The following is a 16,470-nucleotide window of genomic DNA, read 5'->3' on the forward strand; positions in this document are numbered from 1 at the left end:
TATAACAGTATATGTGTTGTGTGTGGGCATATCGCCTGCTCATAACGATATAATATTATTACATATCATAATAATAGCCAATAGGTATATCATTATTACGCGCGAGCCGCTCAAACTCGTCGCGCACGTACGAAATGTGAATTGTATTTTTTTGATTTTGTCCGACTTCTACCTCCACCCGGCGGCGGGTGTATCGGCGGCGTGGTCACCGTTGCGCGTTTCCTCCACACTATCAACGGCCTCCGTTTCCCCCGTCCGCGACAACCACTCGGTTATTACAAACCGTGTGCACGGAGCCACTGCACGCACACACAACACAACACACTCCGTCGCAGCACCAGCAGAAGACTCGTTTTCATTATCGGTTGATATTATTATTTAGATAATAATAATAATAATAATAATAATAATAATAAAATGTATTTAATATTATAATTTTTTTGTGTGCGCACCGCGTCGTGTTTCGTGATGCTGCCGCCGTGCGTTTTGTATACCGTACACTGTGATTAGTGATTAGTCTTTTGTACGTATGTGTGTGTGTGACTGCGCGTGTTATTACTTATTTTTAATTGCCACCGCATTATTAATACGGTCCGGTGGACGAACAAACGTTACATACGCGCGCACACACACGATCATAATTATTATATAATATCATAATATACAATAGTTATAATATATGTGCACGCACATAATATACGTTTAATAAGTTTTGACGTTAATTTTGTACGATGCTTCGTTGTCCGTGTTTGTGTTTATCGTGTAGCTGTTGTCGCCGTCTAGTTTATTTAATCTCATAATTAACCGCGTCACTTGCGATCCGCGCGTCATACGTTTGATAAAAATGCTCTAGAACCGTCGTTATATCGCGTTCAAATGGAATCCATTGGCCGTTCTACTATCATGGGCAGTAACACTAACACAACAGTGTCCACCATTGCCAATGCTACCTCCTCGGCTGTTGTCGGACTCCTACTGTCACAAGCCAGGCCTTCGGTGGCGACCATTACGAGCAATACGAAAACCACTGGGTTGTGTCATAACGGCATTCATAGAATGCCATTGCAACACTGCACTAACGGTAGCAACGTCATACAACATCACCAATATCCTTCTATACTAGTAGCACCGCCGCCGCCGACTTTAGTACCGTCATCGTTGATACATCCTACTCAGACTGGTGCAATGTTGCCTGCATCACCTCAGTTAATGCTATCAACGACAACGGTCACGACTTCTGGAGTAATACCACAGTTTCAACAACACAATGGACCACATCAATTAGTTACTGCTGCTGCAGCACCTGCTTCCGTTGCTCCTATAGTCATGCCCACTTCGAATGTTACCTCTGTTGGCATGGCGTTGAGTCCTTTTGGTATATTGCCACACGAACGTGTGGTACCACACAATACTCATCAACGTCATCAGCACAGAAAATTACCGTGCCCGCAGTCTTCTAAACCTATTATGGACACTAGTGGCGCACAAATATTAACTGCACCAGTTATTAATTCACAGCGTTTTTACATTGAACCCACTCACCTCAGCAACAAAATTAAACAATACGACAGCATTCAGCCACAGGCACAACCGCAGCCACAACAACCACAGCCTCAGCATAGAATCAAAATTGTCAATAGCATTTCAGATAAAAGTCTGCCAGTGGTGTCCAGTGCATACGTTCCACAACCATATGAACAACGTTACCAACCAAGAACAGCATCTCAGCAAGTAGGTTATTTGTCTGTTATTACTCGTACAGCAGTACCAACGACCAATGGTGTGATGAATGACATAACAGCAAACAATAATTATTACCAAGCCCAACCTTTACCATTACAATCAAAGACTTCTGATAATCATGACAGACAATACTACCATTTCGATAGTACAGTATCTGCTAGCCAAACACCTCAACAGCAATTAGACAATATCTTATTAATGGGAACTCCAGTCCAACGTGGTGATCCTATGCATATTGTTAAAAATTTACAATCCATGCAGACTGATATTGATTGTTATGGTGTTAAAAAAATGATTGACCAACAACCTAGGTTATTGGCTACTGACAATGGTAAAACAATTTCACCAACAAATTTATTAGGTAATGGTAACAAATGTTTAATTGAGCATCAGCACCAGCATCTTCAGCAGTTGCCTAAATCTGCTGTAATTGACCCATCGTCATCTTACAGTGATCAATATTTTAATAGACGTCAGCCACCTCCTGCACATCTTCATCAGCATCATAATCAACCGCATTTACAGCAGCATATTGTCACTGGTAATACCAAAATGTTACCTACGCCTACATCTTTAACTGTTGTTTCTGCTAATGGAAATACATATTTAGATGTACAGCAGCACCAACGCAACCATCGTTGGAATTTAGACCATCAAAAACCACCCATTGTATCAACTTCGTCATGTTTTACGGGAAACATTTCTTCTGGGGTATTTCATCAGCCGCCATCACTGCATCAACACCATCATCAACAGTATAATAATACAGTTCAAACGTTTAATGTTCAACCACCACCGACTAGTGTTCATCATCAACATCAACATATTTCACAACCAGCCCATCATAATAATTTTACTGTGTCATCAGTAAATCCAACGTATTACAGTCCTACAACTACAATGGTTTCATCTACTGTCACTCCCCTAACCACAACTAGCCCATCATTATCACTGTATAATCGAACACAGAGTAATAATCAAAGACAACATAATAACATTTTTCAAGACTTCACCAATAATTTGCAAGGTGGAAATTATGTTTTAAATGACGATAACAGAACGTCATCTTTACCACATGTTGTCGTCCCAAACATTGAAGAGGAATTGAGTCACCTTTGTGATGACTCCACTACTACTACAACTACTAATACAACTACTACTACTACTAGGGTTAAACCATTAAATATCATTACTCAAAAACCTTCATTTATTGATAGTTATATCAAGTTTATACATGGTGGTACAAGTATGACTGAAAAACCAGAAGATGAATGTAATGATAAATCAAAAAAATTATCAACACCACTGACATCATCTTCACCAAAACCTATATCTAAGCCCTATGTACCTTTACCGAAACCAAAGATTTTACCAACAATTGAACAGACATCTCGTAATGGTTCTAGTGAAGATATTAAGAAGATAAATAATGTTACAACAACAACAGATGACGATCCACGGTACTTTCCATTGCCTAAAACTTCATCATCAATAGCTGGGATAAGTGACGACAGAAGTGATGGTAGTAATGGTGAAAACAGTTGGTTGTCAGATGACGAACATGATCAATGGTGGATATCTTCGTCAAAAGCATCTAGTAGTGCAACAGCAACATCAGTGATAAAAAATAAAGTAGATGTTTTTAACAAAAAAAAAAATAATGGCACCGTGAAAAAAAGACGAACAAATTCTGTTGTACCAATTAAAAAACAAAGTATGCAAAAATGATGAATTATTATTGATTACATTTGTCTAATTATTTTTTTTAATTTTAGAAACATATCATTTACAACAGCCTACAAGACAATTGTCTCACCGTTTGGCTAAAGAAAAATCTCAACAATTGCTTAGCAGTTTAAATGGTGAATTGGATGTAGATGATAATGATGCTTTATCAGATACTGATTCCGATGTTGATCCAGCTTGGATACCAAATAATGACGATAATGATGTATCTAAAACTTCCAATTCAATCAATAGTCGTCATAAAAAGTACTCAAAAGAGCAAAATTCAAATATTGGTCATTCACCATCAACCTCATCTTCAATCAATAATAATAATAATGATAATGATCATCTAGATGACTCAACATTATTTAAGGTAGTGCATTCAATTTAAATGGTTTATTTTTATTTATTTTGTGATACATTTTGTGTAGTCTGGTACATTTGTTGCCCTAAAACGTCAATTTTTGGATAATGTACATGTGTATCCGCAACATTTATGGAGAGTTGATGGAAAATCGTTGTTACAAAAATTTACACGATGCAATGAGAATAATATGTACAAAAGTGTATCAACTGTGAGTAATTAAGTAAAAACAAAAATAGACGTCATTAATACATTTGATGACATTTTTTAGTATACAGGTTGGAGTCCATCACATTATAATATGTACCGTCAAGTTGATGTTCAAATTATTGCAACAGATAATGGTGATAATGTCATTCCAAATAAATCATCAACTATTGAAGTTTTGGTACAATTAATAACTGACAATGACAAAAAACCTGATCAAAATAATTCTATAGTCAAGACTGTTAGTTCAGCTTATAACCACATCTCTAAGCTAAAAGTTGACGCTATTAATTCTAATTTGTCTACAAACTCTTTTGTTGATGAGCAGAACGTGATGCTACGTACCAATTTTGATGTGTATATCCAATCATTAGCATCACAAGCACTGGACTCAAATTTTCTGGGAGAAATTTACCGAGAAAATGGTAAGATTTTAATAGTTAATATGCTTCATAAATAATAATTTGAACTAATGTTTTTGTTTTTATAGATGAGTACTTTTTAAGCAATCTCAGTGCTATTGAAACAGTTACACAAACTTGGAAGCAGACTATAGCTTCTACAACGTTAAAAGATTCAGTAACAGATTTATCCAAAGTAGAAAATGTATGGACACTTATTGCAAAATATCCAAACATGGAAATTAATTCATTAAATGAAAAATCAAGGAATAACATGAATTTGCGCTGCTTAGTATGTGGCAATCAGGAATTTATGAAGAAACAACAGAAAGAGTTTGTTGAGATATGTCTATCTGGTACAGAGTACAGTTCTCAGACGTTAAAAAATATTGATTCTAATATAACATTTTCTAAGGTAAATATTAAAACAATAATATATTACTACATTTTTTTTACTAATTTAAATTAATTTTGTAACTTGCTTAGGTTATGCCAGTAAAGCGATTTCATTGCTGTTCTAGCGCTCAGTGCGCAGACAAGTTAACTATCTTGCATAGTCTTGAACATCTTAAATATTATATTTACAAAGAATGTTGCAAACGTGTTACCGCTGAAAATGAAAATAGCTGTAATGGTTTAACTCATGACACTACTACTGTTTTAAATCGATTATTAGCTGATGATGAATGGATTGAAAAAGTAAGATTATAATACTAATAATACTATAATACTAATATAAAATTAGTCTTACATATTTTAATAATTATTACTAAAATGTTTATAGCTGTTTCATTTGGTATGTAATACGTGGTCACAAGCTAAAAGTTTTGTTTCAAAAAACCAATCAAATTGCAGAGCAGTTTCATCTTAGTAATTTCATTGGTATAATGTATATTTTAGGTATACGATATTTTTAAAAATATAATGGTTAACTATTGAAACAACCATTGTCATATCATAGTACCAACAGCCTTTGTTAAATATTTAGTGCCTTTATCCATTTTATTATTGCCATTGTTAAATTTTGTATTATATCCAAATTATTTCTAAAAGGTTACCTTTGTACTTTTGACAGTTAAATATTTTATTTTTATACAACATTATATAATTTGTATTTGTTACTTGTTTTCATAAACAAATCATGTGTTGTCATAATTTTAATATGCATATTTATGTATGTGTATAAATATATATATATGTATATTTATGTATGTATGTATGTATGTATATGTTAACATAAAAGACTGTTTACTTGTCATAACCAGTGGCGCAATTTCAATAAAATAAATTTGGGTGTGATAAGCATCCTTAAGCACCCCAGGTTGCGCCTATGGTCGTAATCATGAAGTAATTGATGTACTTTGGTATTTAATTATATTACTGTACTGTGTTAGTTTAAGAACATTGACTCAAATTTATAGTGAATTTGTATCTTGATACAATTTAATTTTTAAAAATTAAATTATAATTATAAATATTTATTTTAGTACTTTTTGTTTTTAAAATTTTACAATTTCACTTTTATTTTACATTGTCACACATTCATTGATGTATGAAAAACATATTTTTGTCATATAAATAGTATTATATATTGATAAGTTAATATAAATATATGTTGGGGGATTGTCCCACAATATTTATATTAAATTACAAATGTCATTTAAATTTTATTTCAGATTCTGACTATACCCTATTAAATATAGACATTCTCCACAGCAGACTTTTATTCCAGTTATAATTAAAATAGGCTCTGTAAGAATTACAGATTGGTCATCTGACTGGAGTCTTAGAAAAATGGGTTACTACTGAGTATATTTCTTAACTTGCATAGATTTTAGTTGCCATTTTATGTATATAAATAATAAGCATTATGCTTATCTTCCACAATAGTGGAAGAGGCAGCTTTGAACCATCCACATTGTTCTGTGGCCTAGCTTAATATTAAACACAATATAAATTAATTTTTACTTATTGATACAAAATTTTTATATTCTTTAATCTTTAGTAAAAATGATATATAACTATTTATTGACAAAAATTAAGCTGATGTATTTATGTGACTTTACCTGTCAAACAATTTAGGTACAGATGTAACGCTAAATTTAACCATAAATATGTATTTAAATTTATATTAACGAAATAATTAAATAAAAATTGTAAACGTTCACTATTAGGTTAAACAAGTGAATGGACTTTAATGTTAACAGTTGACAAACACATAATATGTATATAGAATATATATTTGCATAAAAAAATATTAATTGAAATATATAAGTTATAAAAAACTCAAATGTATTTTTTATTATCTTATAGATTATGTTTATATAGTTAAAAACTTTTATACTAAAAAAAAAACCATAAGAAGACATACTTGCATGTATTTACTCTGTCTTATTACACCTAATATAGCAAATTGTACGGCGTACGCTCTGAATGAACTATTCAATTCTGTTATGTTGAATATTTGAGAGAATCGACCTCTTATTAAATTTAAAAGTAAAAATATTATCTAATGAATCTTAGAATTTTATATTATATTTGGGTTATGAAAGTTGTAAAATTGTAAACTGTATATTTTAAAATGTTCATAATTCAGTTACAAATTTATATTTAAAAAAAATCTAAAAGATTGAAGAATTTATACATGTGCGGTAAATAATACACTAGATGTCTTGACCAGTAAGAGTAATAAGACCCTTTTTTAATATTGCGCAAATTCAAATTGATTCACTGTATACTGCTCACAAATAATTTTAAAAATTAATCTTACTGGAGATTGAAGAACTTGAATTAAATTATCGTCCAGCCTCCAGCAATTTGTTTTCGAGACATCTTTTTTTTCGTTTTTTAATAAAAAAATATTTAGTATTGTAATGTACTAACAGTACTAAGTCGAAACTCTAATTATTACTTCAAAAAGAAACTATTAATATTGTTCTATTTTACTATATTCAGTGTAATATATATAGTAATTATTGTATTATTGGTATTTATGTAATTGTTTCGGTCTACTTGTTACTTACAACCACGGACTAAGATATTATATAGGTATATCTTAGTCCATGCTACAACGGTGTTACCGTGCATATTACAAACTTTTCAGCACCATCTATCAATAACATTAACACTGAATAATATGTCTATTACAGCTATAATGTGTATTATTATATAATAAAAAATGAACAAAACTCTGCAAGGTGCAGGCGCGGGTCAAAGAAGGGGGGGCAAGTGGCAATTCCCCTCCGTAGACTGCCACACAGGTAAATTTTAGGTTGTCAGTTTTTTGCAGCCGATACATGACGATGGTATTGCCCCCCTCCCCCCCATAAATATATTCTAGTTCCGCGCTTGCCAAGTTGAATACATAAAATATACGTTATTTATGTAAGATATAATGTCAGTGGAGTATTTCTCAACAAACAAAGAAGCAGTGCCCGTATCCAGGGGGGAGGGGCTTTTGGGCTTAAGCCTCTTCCTCCCAAATCTGGTAAGATATTTTTTTTTTAGTAATGTGTAATGGGTTCATATGATATTAATAATGTTTACGGATGAACTACGACTTAGCAACGGTTACGTATGAGTGCACGACACTACGACGACAATGATTCATTGACATACCTTACCGTCCTTGCCTACTAATCTTAGATCATATACAGTATAATATGAAATCGTGGACAAAAAGTCCAAAAATTAATATTTATTTTAAATATTTAAAAATTTAAAAATGTTTGTACACATATTATATTATTATATTTTCGTATAACTAACAACAATATAACGGAAATCCACTATAGTTATTAGTTAGGTATCTATACTCTACAGTTTACAGTAATGACAAATTTACCTATATTTTTTTTTATTAAATATACTATTTTTTTTAATTTTAGTTTAATTGACTTGTTTATTATAAATAAAATAAAATTCATTGTTTGTTGAAATGTATTTAGTTCCAAATAAATGTTGATATTGTTGTTCTTAAGATATCGTGTGATTGTACCTACGTTAATATTTTTAAATACATGTATCTATACGTACCTATTAAAATTAATACCTAATAATTTATATAATTATAAATGAAAATAAGAAAATCGAAAAAAAATGTAATAATATAATGTATTTAATATTTAATGTCTACAGACATTTTTAAATTTTTAAAATAAATATTAATTATATAAAATATTTTGTATTTTCGGACTTTTTGTCCGATTACCATAATATGATCAAAACTACTAATATTATGGACCGCGTTTAGAAAGATAAATAATATATTATGACTGAGAGCTACCGGTTTACTTATCATGACAGAAGCCAGTACAAAACTGTTTTCACCCATGATAATATATTATTAATTATTATAATACGTATAATGTATATAATATATATTTCTCTACTCTCTTTAGTCTGTGTCGACGGTCCATCAGTATTCAGTATTCACTATACCTATACTACAGCAATGGAGATGTAGTCTGATGTACCTTTATAGTGCCTTACCTAGTCGATTGTTGGTCGTGTAGCGCGGCCACTTGAATATTCTGTATTGTACCTAATACTGCGTTTAAACTAAAGGTAAGTAGTAACTATTTTTTTTTATAGCTATACTTGTAGCTAAATGTTTTGTATTGTCATCTCCACGCCGTTAAGTCGATAATAAACAGTAAATATTATCTCAACGTTATTAGATCCAAAAATATGATCAGAGAGGATTTCGGAATCGACTGACGTTCGCAATTATTGGGGCAACGCTCAAAGCTCATCGCTCACTCTTCGGCACCGTACACAACTCACAATGTAAATTTTACATTATAATGTAAATTTATCAAATAAAGTATAGATACAAATTTATAATTACAAACATCTGGTTGTTAAGTTGTATTAATTATTTTTGGTAGGTATTAGGTATTACTTACTTATTATCGTAGACCTTATATTAAGCCATTAAGGTCAGTCTATTAGTATAAGGTCTATGCTTATTATCGATAGATTGTAATGTTAAGTAATAGATAACTTACATTATAATATTATATAATATGTTTGTAGGAATATAATTATGCCACTCACTGCACAATCTATGTATATAATTATAATAATTGTAATAGTAATAATAATTCTAATCTTTTTTTATATAAAACATTCAACAACTTTTACAATCTAAATAACATTATAATACATTTTCTATATTTAATTGTATATTTGTATGACTGATTTGTTTTTCGATTTCCATACTTCCATAAAAATTTCATATTTTATATTCTTATTTATAAATTGTTTCTATTTTATTTTAATTTAAAAATAAACATATTGTTTAAGACATAAACTAGTTAGGTACCTTAAAAATCACAGATAAAGCTCTTTTTTAGAACAAATCAATCTTTTTTGTTCAATGTCTAATTTCTTCCAAATTTGAATTTAAAATGTTTATGAAAAATTTTTGACTATATAATAATATTTTTAACACTTATAATCGACGAATACCTATTCATTTTGAATTACAACAAAATAAGAAAATTGGTTTGGTTAAAATCTAGTTTTGCTTAAAATGTCCAGTCTTATCTATTTTATTTTTTTGTTTTTCCCAATTACTAATAAAAGTAGGTGCTAAGGTCTTTCTCGGTATTCCCACTCAAAAAAATTTATCAATTAGAATCACTTTTCTATAAAAACAGATTTAAATTTAAAATTGTAGACAAAAATATCAATGTATTGTTTATATATGAATATAATAACTATTTTAAAAATAGGTTATATATTATAATTAGTACAATGATTAAATATGTACTTAATCATATTTTACATTTAAATAAAACTCTTAATTTGTTTATATTTTTTATTCTCGAATCTAGGATATTTAACTATCATTACTATTGACTACCAAATAAACAAAGATACTATACAGTTACTATACAATTTATAAAGGTAAAAACACCTACAATCAACACAATGTATTTAATGACTATAAGTTGGCTCTATATAGTGTTAAAGTCTCTTAACTAGTACTACTACAGTCTACAATATTAATTAAATAATTATGGTGATATAACTATAAAGTAGATAGGATAAATTATGATTCATAATTATATTAGAAGTACCTATAAATACCAAACATTGTTGCATCGTATATGAACAGTTATAAAATAATATATGTATATCAATGCAATTTTAAATTATAATATTAAGTATTAAGTTGTTATATTTACTATTTACCTATGATTCAATGTAAACAAATTAAATTTACTTGCCATATTAAAATAGTTAATATGTAATAATTAATAATAATATAATATATTATGAATTAACGATTACATAATTATTTATAAAATAGATAAATAAAAATATTATCATTTATTTATCAATTTGAAACGTTTACTGATCAATAACAACACTTATCTATTTTGTCTGATTTACAGATACTTTCGGTAGCAATCTACAATTTTGTACAATAAAATCATAGAAGTAATAATAAGCGAAAAAATATTATCTACAACCTGGTAAAATGGACTACAGATGTTCTTTAAGTTTGTAACCATCATTGTTGTACTGCCAGTTGACAGATGCTTCATTACCATCAACGTCCAACTGGCAGAAGAACACAAGTTATTTGTATAGTGAGTCATAAGTTGAACTATGGCAACTATGCACATGGTTAACCAGTATGATTGTGTTGGTGTCAGATTCTAACATCACCGTTAGCAGCTCACTCTTCTTTGGCTACAGTCGGCATTTTCACTGGGGACGAAGAGAGGTGCTAGAACTTTGTCTAACGCATAAACAGCATTTATATAAAGTATAAACATTCATTTTGTGATCTGTATTCTAAATCGTGTGCCTACGATATCGCTACAACTGATGGAAGTTATTGATCGACACTTTCGTCTTGGCGGTAACTGTATACTTGTTGTCCTTTGCCAAATCCACTTCCAATCTACAGTACTTGGTCTCCTTTACAATATTTGGCAAAGGAACTCGGTCTGTTGGAACCAAAAAATGGTGACAGTTAATCATTTTTATCATAGTTGAAACAGAACTATATAGTGTGTAATCACTCGAACACCAAGTATTAACAGCACAGCTTCTAGGTTTTTTTGAGTATATGTAATATTAATACCAGTGTGAAATCTACTGTGCTCAAAACGTTATTACCCAGACTTAAAAAATTTAGAAGCTGTGTTAATACTACTAGGTGTTTGAGACTACACTCATATGTCCAGGTTCATCCAATGTAAAAACTATTTACCAACACCTTTTTCTATTCTGCTTTTACAAAGTATTTCTACCAACTAACGTTGTAAGGTGGCCCAAATACTGTACGTTGTTTGCAAACTTGGTCATGGGTAACGAGTTGACAGCTATCATCAAGATTATAGTTTCAGTCGTCCATTACCATCATTAATAACGTTAGTCATTCAATCCGGGTTCATGTTGTAAGAGGGATATTTATATGTATGTCGTTTATAAGAAAGATGAAATGCTGACACATTTCTGTTTCCAAAGAGCATCAATTGAGGCACCGGCAAAATTACTGAAAAGGCGACCTGCCGGTAGGCAGAGAAAACTTTTCCAAGAATCTCTCTCTCAATCACTTAACCAAGGTGCTGACTGCTTCCACATACATCTGCACCATATATTTATTTTTGTAACATATTGTTATTTGTTACCAGTATCTATGTAAATTATATGTGAAACATGCTATTCATTTCAAATATTTGATAAATTTAATAATTTATTATTAATAAAATTACATTAGTTTTTTTATTGATGTCTATATCTTATGCACAGAAAATTGGCAATCTCAAGTGTTCAGCTCTGTGTCCTGAAAAGACAAAAACCAGGGTTGAACATTAGTGAGGCATTGAGGCATACAATTCAACTACAGGCTGTACGTGAACTAAGTAAAAACCATTAATATCAAATATTCTTCAATAAACATGAATCTAATGCAGACTAAAGACCTTTGATGTTGAAGCCTTAATAAATATATATATAAAAAAAAAACATGAATTAATATAAACAGCCCAGAGATGCTATGAAGAAAATCTAACTTTTAAAGTCTATCATCTTAAAACTTCATTTAAAAGAATGTTTGTTAAAAATTAAAAAAGTGATTATCTGAACAATATATTAAAACTAAAACATGTTGATAAAGAAGTTAGTGCAATATATATTATTACTTTTTAGATAATATGTTTGATTATTACACTATGCTCTATTGAAGCTATTAATACAACCAAAGAAGATAATAATTTATCTAGAATGCAATATGTTTCAAAATGTATACCAACTACCAACCATTATAACTTTTTTAATTTCTAGTATTCCTAAATAGGATTCGCTCCAAATAAAATTGAAACAATTTATTTTACATATATGTAACAATATTAGTGAAAATACAGTTGAAAAAACCTACAAAAAAGTAAAAACACCACAGATTCAGTATTCAATACATCGTTTGACTTTTTACAAGTGTTTATATAATTATTAAGTTCATAATTGAAATTTTAAAAATAAGTAAAAACTCTTTATAAAACTTTGTCTTTACATTAATATTATACTATTACAGGATTTTCAGCTTGAAGAATATATTATAAATTTATAAGTGTTGAGCTGAACTCTATATCATCTCAAATATATTAATTTTCTATTTACAGTAGCATAACTTTACGAGACATGCACCAACAGATGATAGATTTTAAAAATACTCTATTTCTCCACAACACAAACTTTGGCACAGATATTTTGTCAATAAACATATATAATTTAATTTAAATAGTATACCCATTATATTTATACTATATCTCATAAAGTACATTATAACAATTTATAGATTTATTTTTTTTCAAGTTAAGTATTATAAAATAAATTAATATAAATATCTTACATTTTCTCAAGATCAGTGTTTCAGTTTCTAAAAATGAACTCAGTACAAATGAAAATGCAACGGGCCCTAGTCTACATTTTTACATTGTATTGAATAAAATTTGTGAAAGTTTAATTTGCCTAACTTTCAAACTAAATATTGATAATGCATTAAATACAATGTATTTTTATGAGAAAAGAAACACATTATTTCTTTATATATAGTTGTTTAAGCCTTGTATTTTATTTTTATACGAATAATAAAAAAAATTTATACTATAAAAAAAAAAAATACTACAGAATGATAAAGATATTCTAATAAGTATACCTTGCTACCTACACATTCAACAGTAAACACGTAATTCGATTAAATTAAAGTTCGATTTCTAATATTTAAAAAATAAATTCTCCATAGGAAAATAAAGTTTAGAATCTAATTTACTGCCTTAAATTGTAATATCATCAAGATGTAATAATATTAATAATAATATTCTAAAGTTAAATTGTTTTCCTGTAGGTTTCTATTACCAAATATTATATAGGATGTATTACGTATATAATATTTGCTATTAATTATATAATTATTTGTATTTCTACAAATTAAATTTAAAAAAAAATCACTAGATCAAGAAAATGTAATAACGTAATAGAATATAGCTTAATTTTGCATTTCTATTTAAAAAAAAAAAACTCAGAATGTTTAAATGTTTTTTTTACTTAAATCAGTCTCACATTTTCTGTTTTTTTTTTGAGAGAGAGATTTTAATTTTAATAAAAAATAACATAAAATAAACATTTAAACATTCTGAGTTTTTTTTTATAACAGAAATGCAAAATAAAGATATTGTATTAAGTTTTTAAATTTTGATCATCGTAATATCATTAATTTCTTAATACATTAAACATTATTTAATGAATAGTTATTAGTTTTTGTACAAGCACAGTGTTCATGTAATCATGTTAATAGCGCTCGTCCCACTACTTTTCCGTCTAATGTTACCGCGACGCCCACACAATGAGCAGTCTATTCACCAAACTCTGTACACGTAGCTGTCGTAGTCGTAGTGGAGGTCATAATCGTGTGGTGTACACACGGCAGGCCGCAATGCATATCGATTTAAAAAATACAAAAATCGTAATACAATTTTGCAATTATTTATTGTTTATCTTTTTATGACAAATCAAACACTCTCGTTATAATAATAGTCAATATTAATAAAATTAAATATTTTATATAATATATTTATTCACAAACTCACAAGCCTCAAATAAAGTGATGCAGTACAGTACACACTTCATATAAATCGTACATACAAGATCTTTAAATACGGTACATAGTTACATTGTAGTTTAAACACGTATTTTACTATACTCATACTTCACATAGTAATAATATAGCGACATGCGTAATAATAAACGCCAAATCCAAATTCCGCCAAATTTTTCGGAAAATGACAAATTCGTACGAACAAGATTTCTAAATACGATATATAGCTACGTTGTAACTTAAACACACGTACATAATTTTTCTAATGATTGTCAAAAATGCAATATTTTACTACATCCATAGTAATAATATAGCGACATACGTAATTTTAGACGCTAAATCCAAAATTGTGGGAAAAGGAAAAAACTTCCAAAATTTTGGTTTTTGGATTTTGAATTTTCAAAAATTCAAAAAATTTTGGTTTTTGGATTTTGAATTTTCACAAATTCAAAATGATTTGAAATTTGATTTCCTATTACTATTTACTAATATTATATCATTTAATTATGTGGGCCGTTCCCGGTGGTACTGCAATACCGGGTCAACCCGCGGTGGAGCAGGAGCAAGCCCCAAAATCTCCACCAAATCTTGAAAAAATTAGTTTAACATTTGAACCTCTCAATGAGAGGTGTATCAGATGTTAAGCTGATAAGAACAGATACTACACTTTGATCTTAGCCGATAGGCCGAGAAGCGATACTCTTTCGAACTCACAGAGCTATCTTAAAGACAATAACGATTCTAAGACTATTGCAGTTTTCAATTTTGACGTTTTCAAAAAAGCGAAAATATCGATTTTCTGAAAATCGAATTTTGAGAAACGGTCATATACTATAATTATTTGATGTATTATACATCACTAGTCCACATTAATTACATTTAAATATATAAATGCATCGATAATTCGTTCAAAATGTGACTAAAATAAAGGTATAGTTCAAAACCGCTATCTACCGTTAATAAAAAACGAACGTATACACGAAATCGTTTTCTTCAATAACATGTATTCCGCCGTTTATAACGCCACAATAATTGTCTTTATTTTCACTTAATATTGTTGTAATAACAGACAGTATAGTACGTATGAGAATTTGCAAATAACTATTTGAAATTATGAACAGTTTTATTACGAATTACAACAAATTACGTTACTGCTATTGCACAGACCGAAATTCGCGACAGATCTCGGTTTGTTCGTTTTTGACAAATGTGTCAACACTCATTTGACTGTCACAATATACACAACGAATAACGATACAACCATTTGAATACTCAAAACATGTTCATTCAATCGTAATCCGTTTAAATTTATTAAAAACAAAATTTCATCAAATTCCATTTTCCTGCGTTTAGTGACTATGTACGGCGGTGTATGACGGAATATCGCGTTTTCGCAGACGACACCGATCGTATACATATAGCGCATTCTCGGAGGCAAACGATCGTATCACGTTTGTACAATCGTTTGGAATCTGTGACGGAGTTTTTCGAATAACATTACTATCGTATGGTTTTAAAAATTCAAATAACCATTATAATTTCATATGATATGTCAATGTCAAAAATTTCATTGCGTATTACAATTTTATTATCACTGCATGAGTTACACACGTAAAAAATTATAATGTAAGTACATAATAAAATAATAAAATAATTAATAATTAATAAATTTAAAAAATATTATAATTAAAATATGTACCTACCTGAATACATTTTAGCAAATTGTTTGCTTGTCCCTTCAACTTAAAGTTAACCAAGTTCAACTGCAATAATCTTATCTTAAGTAAAAACTCTGTATTTAGGATTTTTTCAATTTCAGTAAGAAAAAGCTATTAGATTTAGTCTTTGAGTGTAATATAAGTGATTCGATTTTTTTTTTAAATCCGTATTTCGAATACTTTTAAGTAACA

General features: G+C 29.6%; 1 protein-coding gene, 1 long non-coding RNA gene and 1 other non-coding gene across 5 annotated transcripts; 2 read left to right on the top strand and 1 right to left on the bottom strand.

The window, feature by feature from the left end:
- The first annotated feature begins 329 nt into the window (after positions 1 to 329).
- Positions 330 to 6,960, top strand: LOC132926344 (homeobox protein 2-like). 2 transcript variants are annotated; one of them, XM_060990695.1, is made up of 8 exons: positions 330 to 3,457; positions 3,519 to 3,844; positions 3,903 to 4,046; positions 4,107 to 4,283; positions 4,371 to 4,467; positions 4,533 to 4,858; positions 4,930 to 5,142; positions 5,228 to 6,960. In XM_060990695.1, exons 1-8 carry the CDS (start codon positions 877 to 879, stop codon positions 5,312 to 5,314), a joined length of 3,951 nt encoding a protein of 1,316 aa, XP_060846678.1. In that variant the 5' UTR covers positions 330 to 876; the 3' UTR covers positions 5,315 to 6,960. The 2 variants fall into 2 exon arrangements, with proteins under 2 accessions (XP_060846678.1, XP_060846677.1); XM_060990694.1 differs by having other exon boundaries at positions 331 to 3,457; positions 4,107 to 4,467.
- A 774-nt stretch (positions 6,961 to 7,734) lies between these two features.
- LOC132927736 (uncharacterized) lies at positions 7,735 to 12,192 on the top strand. 2 transcript variants are annotated; one of them, XR_009661827.1, is made up of 5 exons: positions 7,735 to 7,930; positions 8,844 to 9,009; positions 9,123 to 9,231; positions 10,848 to 11,045; positions 11,112 to 12,192. It is a non-coding gene; the product is annotated as an uncharacterized LOC132927736 (long non-coding RNA). The 2 variants fall into 2 exon arrangements; XR_009661826.1 differs by having other exon boundaries at positions 10,848 to 12,192.
- A 2,871-nt stretch (positions 12,193 to 15,063) lies between these two features.
- LOC132928107 (U2 spliceosomal RNA) lies at positions 15,064 to 15,258 on the bottom strand. Its single transcript, XR_009661981.1, has one exon. It is a non-coding gene; the product is annotated as a U2 spliceosomal RNA (small nuclear RNA).
- Between the last annotated feature and the right edge of the window lie 1,212 nt (positions 15,259 to 16,470).

Source organism: Rhopalosiphum padi, chromosome 3, assembly GCF_020882245.1.
Source record: "Rhopalosiphum padi isolate XX-2018 chromosome 3, ASM2088224v1, whole genome shotgun sequence".
Classification (NCBI taxonomy): Eukaryota; Metazoa; Arthropoda; class Insecta; order Hemiptera; family Aphididae; genus Rhopalosiphum; species Rhopalosiphum padi.